At 38.4% G+C, this 23,658-nt stretch overlaps 2 protein-coding genes and 1 long non-coding RNA gene across 3 annotated transcripts; 1 reads left to right on the forward strand and 2 right to left on the reverse strand.

Moving 5' to 3' along the window:
- Positions 1-7,464: 7,464 nt before the first annotated feature.
- On the reverse strand, positions 7,465-9,399 carry LOC149650678 (uncharacterized). Its single transcript, XM_089847170.1, has 3 exons — positions 8,174-9,399; positions 7,529-7,899; positions 7,465-7,484 (listed from the first exon to the last, which is right to left on the reverse strand). Exons 1-3 carry the CDS (start codon positions 8,485-8,487, stop codon positions 7,465-7,467), a joined length of 705 nt encoding a protein of 234 aa, XP_089703296.1. The 5' UTR covers positions 8,488-9,399.
- An 11,010-nt stretch (positions 9,400-20,409) lies between these two features.
- Positions 20,410-20,995, reverse strand: LOC149650679 (uncharacterized). The gene is made up of 2 exons (XR_016370932.1): positions 20,856-20,995; positions 20,410-20,747 (listed from the first exon to the last, which is right to left on the reverse strand). It is a non-coding gene; the product is annotated as an uncharacterized LOC149650679 (long non-coding RNA).
- A 199-nt stretch (positions 20,996-21,194) lies between these two features.
- On the forward strand, positions 21,195-23,184 carry LOC149650680 (uncharacterized). The gene is made up of 7 exons (XM_089847280.1): positions 21,195-21,334; positions 22,121-22,242; positions 22,312-22,620; positions 22,690-22,734; positions 22,804-22,848; positions 22,918-22,962; positions 23,034-23,184. The coding sequence occupies exons 1-7, from the start codon at positions 21,321-21,323 to the stop codon at positions 23,123-23,125; spliced, it is 672 nt and encodes a 223-aa protein (XP_089703406.1). The 5' UTR covers positions 21,195-21,320; the 3' UTR covers positions 23,126-23,184.
- Positions 23,185-23,658: the final 474 nt, after the last annotated feature.

The raw sequence follows: 23,658 nt of genomic DNA on the forward strand, positions 1-23,658 counted from the left end.
CCAAAATCAATTTTTTCTAGGTAGTGCCGCCTCCTCACTTGAATTTTTCATGATATATTAAGGTTTGAACGAACAAAATTCTACATAACTATTTTCACTACCATGTCCCTCTGCTAACTTGAAGCAAACTTTCCTCTCATTTTGCTGCTCATTACCGGTGCCATTCCCTTGACTTTCTGTTCGTTATAACTACGATCATGAGTTTATTTATTTCAAACCAAAATATAAAAAAAACGGATTCTTTTTCCTTTTGTGCTACTTAGAAATTACAAATGTATATAACGTTGTGCCGTGCCATATCAAATAGTCTCTAACCATTGTTAGAAAATAGAGAGAGAAATTGGGCAGTAACACTGATCATGCCCTGAACTATGAGAAAGAACAATACGACGGTTGACTAAAGTACACTTGATATTACATCATTTTGCAAAACCGCGAGTAAAAATCATACTGTCCCAATTGAATTTGGCGCCATTGGTTTTAGAATAATTAAAATGTCCCACTGCGAAGCGTGCCGGTCACGAATGGGGATGTAACGTCTTTAGGAACCTTTTAAAACCGAAAACCATACACGTACTCTCCCAAAAGTAATTAATGTAATGATAAAATGTTTTCGGGGAATGGAATTGTGGTCGAAAAGCCGAGATAAGTAAATTTTTGAAATTGATTACCAGTAAAATAATTTATTTCAACGGAAAACGGTAATGGAACGTTGTTTTTTCTTAAGCATGCATTTAAGTTTCAATTAAAAAGAAAAATTAATATCTGATCCTTCAGACAAGTGATAACCTCAGTCTTATCGATACTTTTTAGGTCTTGATTCTAATCAAGACATTTTTGATTAATCCAAATGGAGTTGGTGGCATTGAGAGCCAGCCTTATTTTATTCAACCGGAGTTGGGTGGCATTAGTGATATTAGTAAATTTTTCCTCTTTGAATTTCCCACGCGGATGTTTTGGTGCAAGCGGGATGCATGAAGTTCAACCCCACACAGACGGCACATGACGGTCGCGGCTGGTACAACCGTCCCTCCCCAAAAGAAATCAAATTCATTGCTGTGCGAGGGAAAACGAAACTAAAACTATTTGTTCTTTTTAAGTTAGAGAGTCATAAATTTTTCCGTCGCCTTAGATTAAACGTAAACAGGGAAACTACAATTATAAACAATGTTCGAGTTTATAATAAAAATTAATTGAAAAAAATGCAGTGGGATAACGTTGGAAAACCTTCCTAATATATAAGTTCATAATATACCACACGGCCGGCTGGGAAACGTTGGGGTAAATATAAATGAAAATTGGTTAGGTTAAATGCTTTTGTGTTTGGAGTTAGAAAGTTTGTTGGAGCTCTCATTGGCTTTGGCAGAGATGGGAAAACTTGTCGGATATCTCATTAGTTTGGTCAAGGATTAGAAAACTTGTCGCATATCTCATTGGCTTTGGCAGGGATTATTAGAAAACTTGTCGGATTTCTCATTGGCTTTGGCAGGGATTGGAAAAATTTTCAAATTTCACATTGGCTTCGGTAGGGATTGGAAATATTATTGAATTTATCAATTGGCTTTGGTAGGGATTGGAAAGATTTTTAAATCTGTCAATCGGCTTTGGCAGGGATTGGAATTCGTCTGAAACTTCACAATTGGCTTTGGCAGGGATTGGAATTCGTCTGAAACTTCACAATTGGCTTTGGCGGGGATTCAAAAATGAAATGAACTTAAGTGTGGCGTTAGGGAGGAGTTGAAAATATAACAATGGCGTTAGGGTGGCAGTGGCGTTTGTGAAAATTTTACCATTGGAGTTGGCAGGCTTTGGGAATGACTTTTTTCAGTTTGCAGCCCTCTACAGTTAGTCGTGGAGATCTGTAATTAACACCATTGGAATCAGGAGGCTCGGAAATTTCAGAGTTCATGTGTTTTCTTAAATAATTTAGCTAATTACAATCAGAAACTGAACGAAAATAACCGAAAAACTAAAAAGTTGTCTTTGATTTCAGCTTCCAACCTAGTGTTACACCCTTTAATACTTCATACGTTTGCAAGTTTAAGTTTCGATGGAATTATTTTTATGTTTTTCGTTAATTACAGCTCGTAATTAAGGAAGAAAATTCCTGAGTAATTTTAGAGTCAGGAATTTGATAAAACAGATTTCAAAGCCTACAATGATATTCCTTGGCTAAAACTACCGCAAAATCAATATCGGGTTAATTAATATGGGCCTAATTAAAGCCATTAAATGTGAGAAACCATATCAGGCGCTCTAACGGTCTAAAAATCACAAATACTGCATAACGCTTATCATGCTTTTAGCAAGGGCATCTGTGCGAGGAACCGCGTTTGTCACACTTATGGAGCATATTTTATAAGCTTATGGAGCATATTTTATAAGCTTATGGAGCATATTTTATAAGCTTATGGAGTATATTTTATAAGCTTATGGAATGCGTTATAGAAGAGAGTAGAGACCAAACATATGTAAGGGGAAAGAAACAACAGGGTTAAAGGAAAATTTAAAATGTGACCCCCTTTCAATATTTCATGGCACGCGTCTACCCTATCCATAGGGAAGATTCTTACAGGTTAGAGGGCTGCAAACTGAAAAAAGTCATTCCCAAAGCCTGCCAACTCCAATGGTAAAATTTTCACAAACGCCACTGCCACCCTAACGCCATTGTTATATTTTCAACTCCTCCCTAACGCCACACTTAAGTTCATTTCATTTTTGAATCCCCGCCAAAGCCAATTGTGAAGTTTCAGACGAATTCCAATCCCTGCCAAAGCCAATTGTGAAGTTTCAGACGAATTCCAATCCCTGCCAAAGCCAATTGTGAAGTTTCAGACGAATTCCAATCCCTGCCAAAGCCGATTGACAGATTTAAAAATCTTTCCAATCCCTACCAAAGCCAATTGATAAATTCAATAATATTTCCAATCCCTACCGAAGCCAATGTGAAATTTGAAAATTTTTCCAATCCCTGCCAAAGCCAATGAGAAATCCGACAAGTTTTCTAATAATCCCTGCCAAAGCCAATGAGATATGCGACAAGTTTTCTAATCCTTGACCAAACTAATGAGATATCCGACAAGTTTTCCCATCTCTGCCAAAGCCAATGAGAGCTCCAACAAACTTTCTAACTCCAAACACAAAAGCATTTAACCTAACCAATTTTCATTTATATTTACCCCAACGTTTCCCAGCCGGCCGTGTGGTATATTATGAACTTATATATTAGCAAAAATAAATAGGATAGAAAGTGAAGGACTATAGAAAACGTAGGCGACGTGTTATTCTCGTTGCCTCTGAGCCACGGAGAAATATATTTCCTGCCCCCCGCGGTATTCTGGGGGACTCGCGTATGAATACTGGCACCGAGCGACAAGCCCCGACCAAATTGCATGTAACGGATACGAATGCGCAGTGTAAATATAGTTCACGCGGCGTAAAGTCGTAAGCTAGCCGGTTCACGGGTAGTTGAGCGGTTTTCAAAAGCGCGTTTTGGAATAAAGCGGTTTCTAAAACAGCGGTTTGCAAAACCGCGTACAAGCAAAACCGCGGTTGCTGTTTCCGCGTTTCTCAATACAGCGCTATTTCCCAAAACAGCGGTTGCTGTTTCCGCCCAAACTGTGATTGATAGGGAGGGAAATATCTATTATAGGACAAAGAACAATATTATGCAAAAAGGAGTAATGTTATATCGGAAGTAAATATAAAATATAATTTTTTGGAAAAGGCATATTATTTTGGGAAGTTAATGAAGATAAACAACAATATTTTGGAAAAGGCGTACTTTCGTACGCTCAAGATATAAACGCTGTAATCAAAATGCGCTAAAACGAGAAATGGCTATAATGGCAAACGCGTTTATGAAAAAGCCGTTTTGGACAATGCTGTTTTGATAACACGCCCAATCGATAACATACCAGCTAGCCGCCCGCTAGCCTCTTAAGCCCGGGACGGGAGTCGGGAGACGGTTTTTTAAGTTTTGGTTAGGGTAGTTTAGAAAAACAATAAAATGTCCATACAAGGCCAAGGGTTAAGCGTTTCGTCAATTATTGACAAGTATGAAAACGACACTTTCTTCACAACAGACAGATCTGGAAAAAGGAATGATATAATTCAATATATAGTTAAAAATGAAAAACTGGATCCTATTTTAAAGGCTATGTGGGAACAATTTCACGTTTTGAAGGATCAATTTCAAGACTCTAAACGCGAAGATTCAGGAAACTATTCGGGCTTCCAGTACTCTTTTTACCAATGGATTACTGAATTAGAAGATAACGAGTCGTTTTCGTATCTTCATACCTTGCCTGCCGACCATGGAGAGCATCCCAGAGATCCTCGAACGCTGAACTATTTTGCAGAAAGATAACGTCATAAAGGAGAGCGCTGATTGGTCGGCCAAAAGCGCCAGAGAGAAAACGAGAATTTGCTTCGTAAATATCATAACACACGCTGCGGAAGGCTTTCTCTCCCTAGAGTCCCTCACTTTTATCCTATTTATTTTTGATATTAGGAAGGTTTTCCAACGTTATCCCACTGCATTTTTTCAATTAATTTTTATTATAAACTCGAACATTGTTTATAATTGTAGTTTCCCTGTTTACGTTTAATCTAAGGCGACGGAAAAATTTATGACTCTCTAACTTAAAAAGAACAAATAGTTTTAGTTTCGTTTTCCCTCGCACAGCAATGAATTTGATTTCTTTTGGGGAGGGACGGCTGTACCAGCCGCGACCGTCATGTGCCGTCTGTGTGGGGTTGAACTTCATGCATCCCGCTTGCACCAAAACATCCGCGTGGGAAATTCAAAGAGGAAAAATTTACTAATATCACTAATGCCACCCAACTCCGGTTGAATAAAATAAGGCTGGCTCTCAATGCCACCAACTCCATTTGGATACTATAAATGCCAACGCCAGCCAAAGCCACCTGAATCCAACAATAATCCAGTCCCGACCGACTCCCGTATAAGTTTTCGAAATATTTCCACTCCCTTCCGACTCCGTTCCATTTCAGAGATAATATTCCCAAAGCCACCCAAAGCCAAATTATTTATTTTACCCAACTCCAACTCCGGCCAAAAATGAGGGAGTCCCTTGGCTTTCTATGGAGTTGGAGTTTTCCCAAAGCCTTTGCAGTCCTCTATTACAGGTGCTGCGCAACGCGGCAGTAATAAAGGGTTAGTCTCACGAGCCATAACATCACTATTGTGTGGTAGTTTTATTTAGTTGTATATTGGAACTGGTTCTACTAGAGATATATGGGTGTCCTTTGACTATGTTATAGTCCTATTTGCCCCCCCCCCTCCAACCATAATTACACCCAACTTTGAAGGCTAATAACTGTGGTTCTACTAGAGATATTTGGGTGTCCTTTGACTATGTTATAGTCCTATTTGCCCCCCCCCCATCCCACCATAATTACACCCAACTTTGAACTTGAAGGCTCATAACTCTGGTTCTACTAGAGATATTTGGGTGTCCCTTGACTATGTTATAGTCCTATTTGCCCCCCCCCCATCCAACCATAATTACACCCAACTTTGAAGGCTAATAACTGTGGTTCTACTAGAGATATGGGAGTGTACCTTTGTGTGCTTTTAAACAGTGCTTTAAAATTTCCGACCATTCCAATGTAAGTTACGATTGGGGATCCCTAATAATAATGTTAAAGAAGTTTAATACTTTTAAAGAAACTGTCGTCATTGAAATAATAAAGTTTTAATAAAAATGATTTAAGGTGAAAAAGCTGGCATATACTTACAGTTTTTAATATGTACTCGGGCTGGAGGTGAAAACGAACTTCCTCCCGCGAATCCATTATCGATGGAAATAACTGTTTTCGAGTTGTGATTTGAGTGTTTTACGCATGACCCCTTAACAGTAAATTGACATTGTCTTTGAGTTTCTTAATTAAATGTAAGGGGTCATCCTTAAAATACTCCCAACAGTAAATTGAAAACGATGGCCGGACGGCAAAATATCATAGTGCTTTTTTTTTGAAAAGTTAATTTTTTTCCAGATTAACAAAACTGAATGAGCTTTAAGATCAATAATATTTTATAACGACTCAAAAAGTTATGGTTTCATATAAAATTTATGGATATGTTTAATTGTGGAGTTTAATTTTTATACGATTGTCCTTTAAAATACAGGTTAAAAAGGTCGAATTAATTTCGGATCAGTTAGGCCTAATATCGGCAACTTTGGAAATAAATTAGGAAAACGGAAAAGTTTTACTGAGTTTTATCGTAAGTTCATGAGAGCTGGAGTTAGTACAGACTAAATAGGAAGATGGACTGCTAAACTAACCGAGTGTAGTCAATTCTCGCTTCCATCATTCTGGAATTAGCTCGAGCTCTAAGTCTCTAGCATTACGAAGCGTAGGTAGTGTCATACTTATGGAACATATCTTATAGACTTATGGTTTTATTAATATTTTCTGGCATCATTTGTCATTCAAAATAAATTAACTTCTTTGAAATGAAAACTAATTAATAATATAATAAATAATATTTTATTTCGTTAATCTACATTTTGTCCGAAAGCAAATACTTTATCCGAGTTCTCACGCGGAGGTGGACAGCATGGCAACGTCTTGAAAATGATAGAGACGCCGCTTGAGTCGCTAGGAATTCCGGGAAAAATCTAGACTCCCTCACTCTAAAGTCAACAGAGAGATTGTAGCAAGCGAGTTGGAGCTGTCGGTTTCTACTTCCGCGGTTGGTCATAAATGTTTTAATCAGGCGTGATAAATGACTAAGGACAAAAAATATTCAATGATTGTACGCTTGTTAAAAATAATACAACCATTGAATAGTATTAGCCCCCAGCCATTATATAGTGATCTTCCCTTAAATTTGGTAACTTAAAATAAATCCGCCTGAAAAATAAAAATAAGAATTGTATTAAAGTTCTATAAATTATCTTAATAAACATTGACAATAGACAACGTACAATTTTGAATGCTGGTGGCTTTAGGTCTATAATGAAATAATTATGGCCTCGAAGTAAATAATACCCTGTAAAAATTAACTAAATCTGGAAGAAATGAAATGCAGTTACTTACTGACACAAAAGTAAATTTTTATTGTTTTTTTTTTTGGGTTTTTTAAATTTTTTTTGTTTTTTTTTTATTTTTTTGGTTTTTTTTTATTTTTTTGGTTTTTTTTTTAATTTTTTTGGTTTTTTTTTTTGCTTTTTCCCTTCCCTATTTAACTACGGAAAAAACATTCGCCTAAACTCTATATTAGGATGTCTACAATAGGGACACCTTGGTTCATTATTAGTATGGTTAAGTAAGTTACGTTCGATATTTCTAATCAAGACCTGCTTAGTACAGGTTTGGCAAAAATAGGCATGATTGCACGGAAGTGCAATCATCTCTATATTTTCCATTCTACAAATTACGCATTTCCTATTAATTGGGGGTGCATTTTCCCCCTCTATTTCTTCTTCCGATTCATCACCAACTCCCCCTTGTCCCTCCGCCCCATCACCAACCCCGCCTTGTCCCCCCGCCCCATCACCAACCCCGCCTTGTCCCCCCGCCCCATCACCAACCCCGCCTTGTCCCCCCGCCCCATCACCAACCCCGCCTTGTCCCCCCGCCCCATCACCAACCCCGCCTTGTCCCCCCGCCCCATCACCAACCCCGCCTTGTCCCCCCGCCCCATCACCAACCCCGCCTTGTCCCCCCGCCCCATCACCAACCCCCCCTTGCCCCCCCGCCCCATCACCAACCCCCCCTTGACCTTCCGGTTGACCTTGTGCTTCGGCACCAACATCCCCTCCTTGACCTTCAGCCGCTTCACCTACTGGAACGCCACGTCCGGTCTTTCTCTTGTAATTGTACAAGGACTCTTTCAAGTCCTCGTACACGAGTGAAGCGTTCGGGTACCTTGGTAATAATAAATGGTTTTAGGTAAAATACATCGTTCAAGCCGAATTAAGGTGGCGCTTTCAATTATGGCGTTTAAAACTTTTTAGATTCTTAGACAGAAATCTTTCTCGACATTTTCTTAATGTACATTGAACGTTCATTTTGTAATTTTTGTTATTAAAATAGTAACCCCGCAATGTACTTTTTCTTGCTGTGGGAGCAACCCAAAGAGATGTGCCAATAATTTAAAAGAAGCCAACACCTTAACTAAATCTATATTGTAATAGTTTACCTGGCAATTTCTTCAGCAAATAGAGCGCTTGGAAGCATTTCCGGCTCTTCCAACCGCCTTCTTTTCAGTTGTGATTTTAGCTTCGCGTTTTCCAGCTCCACTAAGTCTGGCTCGTGATTGTGGTTTTTCCTCACGACCAAAATCCCGTCATTCACTGTTGCCGTTGCGCCGCAAGCTTGACCGTCATCTGCATCTCTTTTCCTCCAACATCTTAAATGCAGATTACCTCCCCTCGAACCCCTGTTTTTGACATATCCATAGTCCTCGTAAACATAGACGACGGACCCGGATCGCTTTCCTTCAATAGTCTCCATGGTAAATCAGACCTGCTCTCTTTAAGTAAAAATTGCAGAATGAACGTGCTGGCATAGAGACTATAAACCCCAAGGAGTGGCAGGTCCCCCGCTCTACAAGCGCAAATAATGATGTTGCTCTTAAATTGGTACACGTGAGCTTCCGGCCCGTTTAATTTTGCTTAGCGGAAGTCGCCTTGTACCAGGAAAAACCGGTTTAAGGGGCAACAAGTTGAGGCACTCCTGCCACTCCTTGGGGTTTAGTCTCTATGGTGCTGGATAAGTACGATTTGTTCTTCTTCTCGCACCCCTTCAGATTTTTTTTCCTCCCCCCGCGAGCTTTTCCCTCCTGACTTTTCTCCCGTACGAGAGTGTGAAGCCAGAGAGGAGAGAAAGAGGGAGATAGAAACGAGCTTTATAAAGTCCGCCGAAAATGGGAAAATAGGGGGAAGTAAAAACAATTTTCGGTACGTCGTTTCGTCGTTTAGTTTTAGTCCTTTACGCGTGGGGCATTGACCTCCTCGCCATATCTCTGTCATCCCCTACCTCGACTGTGCGCGAGAAAGCAGCGCATAGGCACCGCGGGGTACCCTAGATTTACCCCCGTTTTCATCACGCATGGATCACGGCTGCCTATACTGATTCTCTCTCCCTCTTTCTCTCCTCTCTGGTGAAGCGAAGAAAAAGAACTTACACCCATCGTATTCCATTGGCTTTCCCGGCGATGCCGCGTATACTTCAAAAGGCGGCTATATTAAAAGAGACTATAGCGGCTAACAACTGCTTTTCAACCAATGAAAATTCTCCACTCGCTTATAGATAGATCACCCACCTCCCCTCCCCAACGGAAAAGCGACGCTGAGGCCGCGAAACGCGATTTAAAGGGATAGTTAAGAAAGACAACGAGTTATTTTTCGTTGATTATTGGTAGAAAGCATTATCTTCGAATGCAAAATTTTTTAACTTTAATACGCGTTCGATTGTAAAAACTTGCTCACAACGCCCCGCCTCTGCCTGTAATAAATTGCGTTGCGTATATTTTATGAATTCCACGTTAAGGCTATTGAAATAAGCGTAAAAGCATTTGGGTAATAGCATGAATTTATTTATTAACATGAATATATATGTGTATCATTAGCCTTTCTATCATGTTATTCAGGGATGGGAGGGATCTTTCTATTACATACGCGTAATAGTCAATACGTCATCGCGGTAGCCAATCAAAATCGGGACACCTGGAAGTGCGAACAGCAGACGACCAGTTTAACAAAATTGTATGAGGAATAGAGGAATTCATAACGGTTTACGCAATGCTATTTAGTGTATAGCTAGCGTTGAGTAAATTTTTTATGACTTCCACAAATACTCACCAAAACTTCCTCGTTGATTTACAATTAATTTTCAGAGTCTTGATTTCAACTCGTTAAGCCTAAATACATACTGATACTAACCGGTGAGATTACACCTACGTCTGTTTATATACTTCTTTAACATGACCTTTGTTCTATCGTGTTCTTATCTCGTCTAGTTGCTTTTTTATGAAGTCTATTATAAGTCTATTATAACATCTTTCTTTTCGTAAAAAAATTTTTTTTTTTTTAAGGTTTAAGATTAAAAAAAAATTTACTATTTACAATGCTAAAAATTAACTTTAACCAATACTAAAAATTAACTTTAATTGAACCCCGCTTGATAGTATCTTGGCGGTTGAGTAGTTCGTTTAGGCCTTGTGTTCTGTTGCTGGTTTGACGAGCTTGGGAACGGCGGGATGTTGCTCGGAAATGGTGATGGAGGTATTTGTTGAGAGATTCGTTGTTCGTCTATTGTGGCCTCTGGTAGTGTCTTAGGCATCGGTTGATCTTGTTGCTGTCGTTCGCTACTGCTTGTTGGCTGCTCGTCTTGTTGTGTTGCGGGCTTTGGATGAGCTTTCCGATGATATGTTGTTGTGGCTTGCTGGGTTCTTTCGTCTTGTGTTCTCTGACTGGGTCTTCTTGCGACATCCGGTTGTGGTCTGATCGATGATCTATCCCGCGATGTTTGCTGTGTCGTTGATTCCGGGAAAACTGCTGGGCGTAGATGATGGCGCGTGCGACGTAGGGTTTGATTGTTCTCTGTCCGGATAATGTATGAGTGCGGTTCTGGGGCTCTTGATATTACTGTTGCTTTTCCCCATTGCCGCGGTCTAGGGTTCGAAAATTACGGTAATTTTGGAAAATGGTAAATTACGCCGTAATTTACCGCGTAAATTACCGTTGATGGTAATTTACGAAAATTCAAAAATTAAATTATATTGATCGTTTTTAAGCTAAATAATGAAAAATATCACTTGAACACAGCTATTCTTTTTATAGCATAGTATCTTACATTATTTAAACACCGAGTTTTGATGTTTGCAGCTCAAAATACTTTTGAACAACAACATCCACTTTCTTCTTCTTACCAATTTTGCGAATTATTGCTATTTCACGTTTTTAGAACAAAATTCTAGAGAAGGGCCGATACCAGTTCAAACCGATACCGATATATCGGTTTAGTCAAATTTCGGTGCCCCTATTGGTATCGGTATGGGCCCATCTCTAGAAATTTCTAACAACTACAGCTTTCCAGCTGAAGCAAACGAACTCGACAACAAAAATAGACGAGAAAATCAACTTTCATTTCCTTAATAAAATTTTTCCCACGCTTGCCGTTCGACCTTTTATGACTTACTCATGTCTCATGGGAAGAAATAAGTGCATATGCACGGGTAGAGCAAAATATGGAGCTTTTAGACCATTTTCTAAGTGAAGGAACTGAAAATTCGGTGGTAAATTAGCATCGTGGTAATTTACCAGCGTAAATTACCACGGTAATTACCAGGGTAATTACCGTTTTCGTAATTTACCCGAGAAAATCGTAAATTACAGTTACCCTGGTAAATTACCGTGTAAATTACCATGGTAATTTACCGATTTAGAACCCTACCGCGGTCCGATGTAATGGTATACCGTTGTGCCGGGATCTAGGGTTACCGCCTGTGGTTCTCGTGCGATTCGCTGAGCGTCGGTCATTCTTCTTTGGCGGGTTTGTAGTGTGGTTTGAATATGCTTGGTAGGAAACTGGGGACGTAGAGCTTCTGTAGTAGTTGTTAACGGTGTTCTTATCCGGCGACCCATAAGCATTTCTGCTGGTGATGGTAAGTCCCCTATGGGGGTTGACCGGTATTCCATCAGTATCTGCTGTGTATCTTTGCCATCGTCTTGCGCTTTTAGTAGCATGTTTTTTAACGTCTGGATCGTCCGCTCAGCCATGCCATTCGATTGGGGGTAGTGGGGACTGGAGGTCACGTGCTTCACACCCCACTGCTGCAAGAAGTGTCCAAAGTAGTTGCTGTTATAGGGGGGGCCGTTGTCCGAGACGAGTGTTTGTGGGGCACCGTGTCGGGCGAAGTGTGGGTTTAAGAATTTGATGACCGCTTCCGCGTTGGTTAACTTCATTTCTTGGGCTTCGACGAACTTCGAGAAGTAGTCCACGAGTACGATCATCTTTTTATCGCCTACTTGGAAGATATCGGTCGCCACCACCTCCCATGGCCGTTGTGGTATTGGGTGTGCGTTTAATGGCATCGGAATGTTGGCTCGCTCTCTTCTTTGACACGTGTCGCATTGCTTGATGGAAGTGGTTATATCCTGGGACATCCCTGGCCAAAAAACATGTATTCGAGCCTTCGCCAGACATGCTGTTATGCCTTGATGAGCTTTGTGGATCTCACGAAGAGTATTGGTGCGCTGGCATGTTGGGATATATAGTCGTTCACCCCGAAATATCAGGCCATCGCTCTCATGTAGCTCTTCTTGAATTCCCCAAAACGGTCGGAGCGGCGGATGCAACTTGTCAATTTTTGCTGGCCAACCTTGACGGATATATAGCAGTAAGGTTTGCGAGATTGTATCCGTGGAAATTGCGTTTCGGATTGCCTTCGCTTTGTCCTCAGGAAGTACTGTTTCTATCGCGTGTACCATTACGGAAGGCCCTTCTAAGTACGTTGTGTTAATGTCCTTCTCTCGACGTGGGGCTCGTGATAGCGTATCTGCGACATACAGCAACGATCCGGGGACGTATTTGACTTGTAGGCTATATCTTGTGAGCTTCAATACGAGACGCTGAAGTCTTGGCGACAATAAGTGGAGAGGTTTCTGTACCACGGCTACCAGAGGGCGATGGTCGGTTTCCACGGTAAATTTCGTCCCGACCACGTAGTAATGGAATATTTCACACGCATATAAAATTCCGAGGAGTTCTCTCTCTATTGGAGCGTAGTTTTGTTGTGTATTCGTGAATGAGGTCGAGGCGTATTCGACCGGCTTGTTTTCTTGCATTAGTACAGCACCTACGCCAATCTTGCTACTATCTACTGAGATCGTGGATGGTGTCTTAGGGTTAAAGAAGGCTAGGACCGGTGCTGTTGTAATAAGACGTTTGAGGCTGTTGAACGTGTCTTGTGAGTTTGCGTCCCAAGTGAATGATGCCGTCTTTTTAAGCAAGGCACGCAGTGGACTGGTTTCTGTCGAGTGCTGCGGGACGAACTTAGCCAGAAAATTCACCATGCCCAAGAAACGCTGGAGGGCCTGTCGATCTTGAGGTGGTGGGATTGCTTGGATTGCTTGGATTTTCGTTGGGGCTATTTCCAATCCGTTTGGTGTGATTGTCAAGCCTAGATATGTGATCTTGCAGACGGCAGACCGCGAGTTGCATTTTTGTTGAGCTGAATGTAAGTCCATTGTGGCGTGCTAGGTCTAGTATTGTAACTAGAGTCCTGTTGTGGAGGTGCTTCGTGGTGGCCAAAAGGAAATCGTCTGTTGAGATATGTGTTGTGGGGAATTTCGCTGGCGGAAATATGCTGTGCATGATCCGTTGGAATATTGAGGAGGACGTGCATATTCCTAGGGCGAGACGGACAAAGCGGTATCTTCCAAAGGGTGTTGCGAAGGTGCACAAGTGCGAACTTTCATCGTCAAGCTCGACTTGCCAGAAGGCGCTTTGCGCGTCCAGTACGGTAAAAATTTCTGCGCCGTGCAAATTCGAAAAGATTTCCTGCGCTGTCGGAGTCGGGTAGGGCTCGAAGCGAATTGCTGAGTTGAGGTTCCTCGGGTCGAGACAAATTCGGACGGGTATCGGTTTGTGGTCTTGCCTTACGCCCACCATCGGGTGCACCCAGTCTGTGGGCCCTGTGACCGGCTTAATTATTCCAAGGTCTTGTAGTCTCTGTAGTTCTTGAACGACTGGTTCTTGAAGCGCGTAAGGTATTTGGCGTGGCGCGCTGATTGTTGGTACGGCATTGGGTTTTAGATGTATTTTGTGATATACATTTTGAAACTAAACTAAAATATTATGTTAAAACTATACTTAAAGCTATATTTCTATCACTTGTGTTTTCTTACACGCGTCTTTTTAGCCTTTGGAACTGTAAGCCTCTAATGCGTGGGTTTATAATATGTAAAACTATACTCCTTCCAAGCCTTGATTAAATAAATTTAGTTCCAATATACAACTAAATAAAACTACCACACAATAGTGATGTTATGGCTCGTGAGACTAACCCTTTATTACTGCCGCGTTGCGCAGCACCTGTAAGAATCTTCCCTATGGATAGGGTAGACGCGTGCCATGAAATATTGAAAGGGGGTCACATTTTAAATTTTCCTTTAACCCTGTTGTTTCTTTCCCCTTACATATGTTTGGTCTCTACTCTCTTCTATAACGCATTCCATAAGTTTATAAAATATACTCCATAAGCTTATAAAATATGCTCCATAAGCTTATAAAATATGCTCCATAAGCTTATAAAATATGCTCCATAAGCTTATAAAATATACTCCATAAGCTTATAAAATATGCTCCATAAGCTTATAAAATATGCTCCATAAGCTTATAAAATATGCTCCATAAGCTTATAAAATATGCTCCATAAGCTTATAAAATATGCTCCATAAGTGTGACAAACGCGGTTCCTCGCACAGATGCCCTTGCTAAAAGCATGATAAGCGTTATGCAGTATTTGTGATTTTTAGACCGTTAGAGCGCCTGATATGGTTTCTCACATTTAATGGCTTTAATTAGGCCCATATTAATTAACCCGATATTGATTTTGCGGTAGTTTTAGCCAAGGAATATCATTGTAGGCTTTGAAATCTGTTTTATCAAATTCCTGACTCTAAAATTACTCAGGAATTTTCTTCCTTAATTACGACTTGTAATTAACGAAAAACGTAAAAATAATTCCATCGAAACTTAAACTGGCAAACGTATGAAGTATTAAGGGGTGTAACACTAGGTTGGAAGCTGAAATCAAAGACAACTTTTTAGTTTTTCGGTTATTTCCGGAAAGTTCCGAGCCTCCTGATTCCAATGGTGTTAATTACAGATCTCCACGACTAACTGTTACTTAATTACGCAACTAAACGCCCAAAACGTCTGACGATAATTTATTTTCCGTTTTTCAAACATACAGGGTGTTATTTAAATGTGTATCAAAAATTAAGGGGAATGTACTATGGACGATTTTGTATAAACTGTAATAACGTGGATAAACTGTAATAACGTGGAAAAACTGTAATAACGTGGATAAACTTTAATAACGTGGATAAACTGTAATAACGTGGATAAACTGTAATAACGTGGAAAAACTGTAATAACGTGGATAAACTGTATTAAGCTGGAAAAACTGTATTAAGCTGGAAAAACTGTATTAAGCTGGAAAAACTGTATTAAGCTGGAAAAACTGTATTAACCTGGAAAAACTGTATTAACCTGGAAAAACTGTATTAAGCTGGAAAAACTGTATTAAGCTGGAAAAACTGTATTAACCTGGAAAAACTGTATTAACCTGGAAAAACTGTATTAAGCTGGAAAAACTGTATTAAGCTGGAAAAACTGTATTAAGCTGGAAAAACTGTATTAAGCTGGAAAAACTGTATTAAGCTGGAAAAACTGTATTAAGCTGGAAAAACTGTATTAAGCTGGAAAAACTGTAATAACGTGGAAAAACTGTAATAACATGGATAAACCGTAATAACGTCGAAAAACTGTAATAACGTGGATAAACTGTAATAACGTGGATAAACTGTAATAACGTGGATAAACTGTAATAACGTGGAAAAACTGTAATAACGTGGATAAACTTTAATAACGTGGATAAACTGTAATAACGTGGATAAACTGTAATAACGTGGATAAACTTTAATAACGTGGATAAACTGTAATAACGTGGAAAAACTGTAATAACGTGGATAAACTTTAATAACGTGGATAAACTTTAATAACGTGGATAAACTGTAATAACGTGGATAAACTGTAATAACGTGGATAAACTGTAATAACGTGGATAAACTTTAATAACGTGGATAAACTGTAATAACGTGGAAAAACTGTAATAACGTGGATAAACTTTAATAACGTGGATAAACTGTAATAACGTGGATAAACTGTAATAACGTGGATAAACTAATAACGTGGAAAAACTGTAATAACGTGGATAAACTGTAATAACGTGGAAAAACTGTAATAACGTGGATAAACTGTAATAACGTGGAAAAACTGGCACTTTAGCTGTGCTAATTACCTGGAAACTTATTAAATTATAATTACCAGTTAGATAAATATTTATGAACTAATTTATCGAACAATTTGCAATTATATTAATATTTTTGAACTTAATAATATTACATATTATAATTAAGGTGAAAAAGACACCGTAAGTAACAAATAACCAGAGCTTCGCTATGTAAGGAGATTTGAATAATTAATAATAAAATAATATATATTGGGGTTGAATTATATTCATGATGGTTTAGAATTAACCCACGTGGTGGTTGATAGTCTCCCTACAAAGGTTTTTATAAAAGCCCGGGTAACCGCTAAGTTTTCACTATTGGGACTTGCGGAGTAGATATAAATGAATACGTTGTCTAGGGGATGATTTTTGTTTAATTAATAGATATAGTGAGAGAAATAACTAAGAAGGTTTAGGGTTGCCAAATAACATGATAAAAGTTTAATTCTAATGATTAGCATACTCAAAATAAAACTAACGTACGTACGTGTCTAAAAATATACACAGGTGGTTATCTGAATCTTAAGGATCCGGTACTTTAAACAAATAATGGTAAGAAATAATAATTAAAAATAATAAAATAAAATAAACCCGCGAACGGGGAGGTACTCAATTGTTTAAGTAGAGAGTCATCTCTAGGGTACTATCCACGGTGATCCATGACGCTCCTAGGTTTTATTTACGCGCATGTCCTCAGTCATTTATCACGCCTGATTAAAACATTTATGACCAACCGCGGAAGTAGAAACCGACAGCTCCAACTCGCTTGCTACAATCTCTCTGTTGACTTTAGAGTGAGGGAGTCTAGATTTTTCCCGGAATTCCTAGCGACTCAAGCGGCGTCTCTATCATTTTCAAGACGTTGCCATGCTGTCCACCTCCGCGTGAGAACTCGGATAAAGTATTTGCTTTCGGACAAAATGTAGATTAACGAAATAAAATATTATTTATTATATTATTAATTAGTTTTCATTTCAAAGAAGTTAATTTATTTTGAATGACAAATGATGCCAGAAAATATTAATAAAACCATAAGTCTATAAGATATGTTCCATAAGTATGACACTACCTACGCTTCGTAATGCTAGAGACTTAGAGCTCGAGCTAATTCCAGAATGATGGAAGCGAGAATTGACTACACTCGGTTAGTTTAGCAGTCCATCTTCCTATTTAGTCTGTACTAACTCCAGCTCTCATGAACTTACGATAAAACTCAGTAAAACTTTTCCGTTTTCCTAATTTATTTCCAAAGTTGCCGATATTAGGCCTAACTGATCCGAAATTAATTCGACCTTTTTAACCTGTATTTTAAAGAACAAGCGTATAAAAATGAAACTCCACAATTAAACATATCCATAAATTTTATATGAAACCATAACTTTTTGAGTCGTTATAAAATATTATCTTAAAGAGAGGGTGAAGTAGAAAATCAAGTTATTTTTTATCGATTATTCTACTAATTATAAGACCAGTCTGCATAGTCAAACATTCAGGAAACACTTCCCCTTGCCTTTTTATTAACAAAATTCTCGTGGCACGCTCCATTTCTCGCGCCACGATTGTCACGTCGCAAGGCAATTTTATCAAATCTCGTGATAAATTTAATTCGACACGGAACGTGCCACGAGAATTTTGTTAATAAAAAGGCAGGGCGTTACGTGATTGGTCGGAGGTCCTTCTTTCAAACTATCCTTAAAATCTGAACCTAATTTGAATTTTAAAATCATTCGGAAGTATTTCCCGAATGTTTCACTATGCAAACTGGTCTTGTAATTAGTAGAACAATTGATAAAATATCACTTGATTTTCTACTTCACCCTCCCTTTAAACTTTTTAAAGCCCATTCAGAGTCCCTTTATCTTTTCTTAGCGAGTGACCAAAGAGTTCTGCTGTCGAAATAGTGGGAGAGGCGAGTTTTTATACTTTTACAGGTGAGGTCAGAGGTGTACAAGTTAAGGTGTTTGAACTTGGTTTTGCACGTGTGCTTGTAAAAGGTCAGAGGTTGAAAGGGATTATAAGCGATGGCTATTTACGGAGATAGAGGTATTTCAATTTACACAAAAGGGAAAGGGTTGTATAGAAATCTTTGAGAATAACACTTGTAAATTTAGAATTGTACGGTAGAAGTTTATAATGTGAAGTAAGGAGCACGTTTTGCGTAATTAAAGCGGGGTTTCGAATATTAGATTCGACACGATATAGTGATATACCATTTCATCTATATTTATATAAATAAAAGTCCTGACTGAGTGACAGACTGACTGATATTCAACGCCCTGCCCAAACAGCTTGCCCTAGAAGACTGAAAATTTGCAGGAACGTTACTCATAAGTAGTAGGCGCGTACTAAGAAAGATTTTTCCAATCCGCCGCCATCTTAAAAAATGGCGCCCAGAAATGTAAAAAATCTCCTCTACGCAACAAAGTCCGCGCTTTTCAACCGATTTCGCAAATATTTAGTACACTGGTTTCCTCTAACCTATAGACGGGCTGAATGGTCTTTTGGGTTCCATTTGTTTGCTTTCTTTTTAAATGGCGGCGAAAAGCTTAAAAACCCTTCTCTATGGGTCCGCGTGAAAAGTAATAAAAAATGTCCCGACGGGCTGACGGGCAACGCCGAGTACCCTCGCTCCTAGGGTGCTACAAAATTATTAGTCGAATCAGTAAAATCACCCATTCTTTATATCATTTTGATGGAAGTTCTTATTACACGCGAGCCACGCCGCGGGTATCAGCTAGTTATTCATAAAAAAGGAGACGATTTAAGGTGGAATTCATAAACGTCGGACGCAACGCAATTTAGTACAGGCAAAGGCAGGGCGTCGTGCGCAAAAGGCGGAAGTTTATGAATTCCACCTTTAATTTGATAATTCCAGAACTACTTTATTTCCTAAATAACGTTTATATACCAAAACAATGCATTTATACACAATCCTTGACGAAACAACGACACTTTTGCAAACTCACGCAGAAATGATTATACATATGTATTGCAATTTGAAATTATGAGAAATTTGCTTTTAATTGCCTTCAAACATTTGTTATAATTCGAAAATTAAAACTTAGTCTAGGGCGTACCCCCTTTCTTTAAGCTTTACCTTCAGTGCAGTGTTGTCTGGGCCCTCTATGAGAGAATGAAACTGTAATGCTAGTGTTTCTCTCTGCAATGTTTTGCGCAAAACAACCTAGGCCCAGCAACACGCAGAATTGAAAGCTATATTTTGTCTAGTTTGGCGCCCAATATTGGTGAAGGCAGCGAATACATGTTAGAGATGACAACAGGCATGGCCAACTTAGATACTCGACAAGCTCGCCAATGAGGCCAGCCAAGTTTGATCCCCCTCTATGTTAACGAGCGTATGAGAAAAAACCTGAAAAAAATATGAAGCCGGGACAAAAAGAGACGAGCTAAAATTTTTTTATAATGTTAATCCTATGGGGCATGGTCCCGAGAGTGCATTCTATCAGCAATTAAGAGCCATTTTTAAAATGTTTCCAATTTTTGTCAACTCTGGGTATTTTATGAGGCGTGAAGTAAGTTTTGAGATTCATTTTGAGCCTAATTTCATAATTTTACATAAATTATTTCGCTTTCAATAAATTATTGTTCCTAAGCCTTGGCCATGTTTTTGTTTAAGCAAGCCGGGACAACTCGGGACGAGCTAAAATGAATTTCTAATGCTATTCCTATGGAAAATGGTTTCGGAACTGGATTCTACCTTTAATTAGGAGTCGTTTTCAAAATGTTTCCGATTTTTATCAACTCTGGGGATTTTAGAAGGCGTGAATCATATTTTGAGCTTCATTTTGAACCTAATTTAATAATTTTATATCCATTGTTTCACTCCCAATAATTTTCTGAACTTGGACCTTGGCTCGTCTCTGTGTTATTTTAAAATATTACACTATGGAACTGTTTGTTTTATGAAATAAGATTTAATATTATACTAAATGTGTGTATTGTGGAATGTTAAATAGTGCATTGCATTTTAAATAAACAATGTTTAAACTGAATGTTTGTCATATGACTCGTAGCTACAATTTCAAAACTTTACGACTAATGGGTTTATTCGTGAGGTCTTTAACATTTTAATTTTTTGGGAAATATTATGCCATTTTCTGGATGTGTTGCTGATTGCCGCAGTCTTCAAGCTTGAGAAGTAACAGAGACTTTACTTTTTGTAGGATTCTTATTTTGACAAGTCTGGTATTGTAGCTTCAACATAATTTTGAAGGTTCGATACAAAAGTTCTGCTTGGGTACCGAAGATTTCCTTTAGAAGCTAGACAAGTATTTATATTATTAAATTACACATAAGATGACTTTTTGTGATAAAATAAAACGACAAAAAAATTATTTTTCAAATTTATTGAGTTTTGACATCGCAATATTTACAAATTCAAATTTCGCGGGAAATGAAGCAGGGCTTCATAATTACTCGGGCTCAAAGCCTTCAAATTGAAGTTCAAGTTCAGAAAATTATTGGGAGTGAAACAATGGATATAAAATTATTAAATTAGGTTCAAAATGAAGCTCAAAATATGATTCACGCCTTCTAAAATCCCCAGAGTTGATAAAAATCGGAAACATTTTGAAAACGACTCCTAATTAAAGGTAGAATCCAGTTCCGAAACCATTTTCCATAGGAATAGCATTAGAAATTCATTTTAGCTCGTCCCGAGTTGTCCCGGCTTGCTTAAACAAAAACATGGCCAAGGCTTAGGAACAATAATTTATTGAAAGCGAAATAATTTATGTAAAATTATGAAATTAGGCTCAAAATGAATCTCAAAACTTACTTCACGCCTCATAAAATACCCAGAGTTGACAAAAATTGGAAACATTTTAAAAATGGCTCTTAATTGCTGATAGAATGCACTCTCGGGACCATGCCCCATAGGATTAACATTATAAAAAAATTTTAGCTCGTCTCTTTTTGTCCCGGCTTCATATTTTTTTCAGGTTTTTTCTCATACGCTCGTTAACATAGAGGGGGATCAAACTTGGCTGGCCTCATTGGCGAGCTTGTCGAGTATCTAAGTTGGCCATGCAACAGGAGTGAAAGAGGGTGAGGGGGCCGTTATGGAAGGGATAAGAATTGCCGAAAAGCGCGGGCACATGAAAGAATATTAAGGGGAAGGGGGGTGAGTGACACGTGTGCTAGGTTTACAGGAGCAGTTAGTCCGTTACAACAATTTTGAATCTCCAAGAGGAAGGAAGCGCTTTAATCCTCTCAGCCACTCTGAAATACTTATTAAATATTTATGGGAAAAATGGGGTAAGTTTAATATTATTAACAATTTAAAATATGGATAGAAGACATGGTAATTTAAAAGAAAACATATTTCTTAGAGGTTTTTTTTAATATATTTCTTAATGGGAGGGTGAAAATAAAAACCAAAAACTTTTTTCGATTCTTGTACTAATTATAAGACCATTCTGCATAGTGAAACATCTCCGAATGATTTTAAAATTCAAATTAGGTTCAGATTTTATGGATAATTTAAACTAAGCCCACCCGACTAGTCGCTTAACAGCCTGCCTTCCTGTTAAAAAAATTTCCGTTGCACGCTCTACATCTCGCACCACGATTGTCACATCGCGAGCAACTTTTGTCAAATCTCGGGTTAAATTTTATTCGGCATGAAAGCGGGGCGTTTCGCGATTGGTCGGAAGGGCTAATTTCAAATTATCCATAAAATCCGAACACGGATGAAGAATGCGCGTGACTATATTGGTTTTCACGCTATAGGATAGGCAACTCCCTATCTCCGACGGCAGAATATATGCTCTGTTCCAGCTTCGGTTGTCAGCACGCGCAATGCTAGGTAGACAAGAGACGAAGAAGATGAGGATTTTCAGGATAAATATCGGCGAGTTTTTTTAGTAGAAGAATCGATAACAAAATCACTTGATTTTCCACTTCACCCTCCCTTTAAGAGTTACACTTATATATGTTACATGTTTTTCTAGTATTTCTCAGAATTTTTCTTATATTTTTTGAAGCGCTTTTAGTTAAGATTTACGCAAATTAAAATCAATAACACACGGCTTTAATTTTTAGAGAAACGAAAAGGAAAAGGAAAAGGGAAGGAGCGACGAAAAGGAAAAGGCCCGGATCGGCAAAAAAGAGGGCCCGAAAAATTCGAGAAACAATAATACAATTAATTTCAATGCCGCCCCCTCGTACGTGTCAAATTTGTTTTTATTTTATTGTTTACGTGTTAATTATACATGTTTCATAATTTAATACAGCTCCGCCCAGAGAGTACATGAATTTTAATGCAGCTCCGCCCAGAGAGTACATGAATTTTAATGCAGCTCCGCCCAGAGAGTACATGAATTTTAATGCAGCTCCGCCCAGAGAGTACATGAATTTTAATGCAGCTCCGCCCAGAGAGTACATGAATTTTAATGCAGCTCCGCCCAGAGAGTACGTGAATTTTAATACAGCTCCGCCCAGAGAGTACGTGAATTTTAATACAGCTCCGCCCAGAGAGTACATGAATTTTAATACAGCTCCGCCCAGAGAGTACATGAATTTTAACGCAATGCCGCTACCTCGTACGTGTCAAATTTGTTTTTATTTTATTGTTTACGTGTTAATTATACATGTTTCATAATTTAATGCAGCTCCGCCCAGTGAGGACATCAAATTTAATCCAATGTTGCTACCTCGTACGTGTCAAATTTGTTTTTATTTTATTGTTTACGTGTTAATTATACAAGTTTCATAATTTAATGCAGCTCCGCCCAGTGAAGACATCAAATTTAATCCAATGTCGCTCCCTCGTACGTGTCAAATTTGTTTTTATTTTATTGTTTACGTGTTAATTATACATGTTTCATAATTTAATGCAGCTCCGCCCAGTGAGGACATAAATTTGAATGCAATTCCACTACCTCGTACGTGTCAAATTTGTTTTTATTTCATATTGTTTACGTGTTAATTATACATGTTTCATAATTTAATGCAGCTCCGCCCAGAGAGGACAATATCAATTTTAATGCACTTTCACTACCTCGTACGTGTCAAATGTGTTTAAAAAAAATTAAAATTGAAAATTAAAATAATTAAAAACATGTTAATTTACGACAATTAAATATGAATAGCGTTTTTCACTCAAACTGTATATTTGTGATTTTTTTTATAAATAGTTTTAGATTCTTTCAGGGATCCACCTAATTTTAGAAGCAGGAATAGAGAACCGTTAGCCTTTACTTCAGTTCGACTCATAGCACATCCCTTCAATATGTAACGAAAACTTTAAATGATCTTATTGGCTTACTTAAACTATGCTGTGACCATGGATTATTTAAAAAAAAAATAGAAATTAGTTTCATTAACACACCGCCAATCCCATTATCCCGCGTTTTCGTGCCTAACGCGCGCCCAAATTGACCAATGAGATAGATTTACTGGTTTTGTAACAAGAGCAGAAATAAGCAACGAACTGCGAAATAATATTTCAAGTGTTCGATAAAAATTTAAGTTGTTTGAATTTTTCCTGCATCATATAGTGATTTGTTAATGATTTTAGTGGCATTTTCAATATTCTCTCCATTAGTCAAGATATTGTAGAATAACTTGGAAGCTTCGTG

The sequence above is a fragment of the Phalangium opilio genome, unplaced genomic scaffold, assembly GCF_054372755.1.
Source record: "Phalangium opilio isolate 3A_F unplaced genomic scaffold, DU_Popi_V2 ptg000082l_1, whole genome shotgun sequence".
Lineage (NCBI taxonomy): Eukaryota > Metazoa > Arthropoda > Arachnida > Opiliones > Phalangiidae > Phalangium > Phalangium opilio.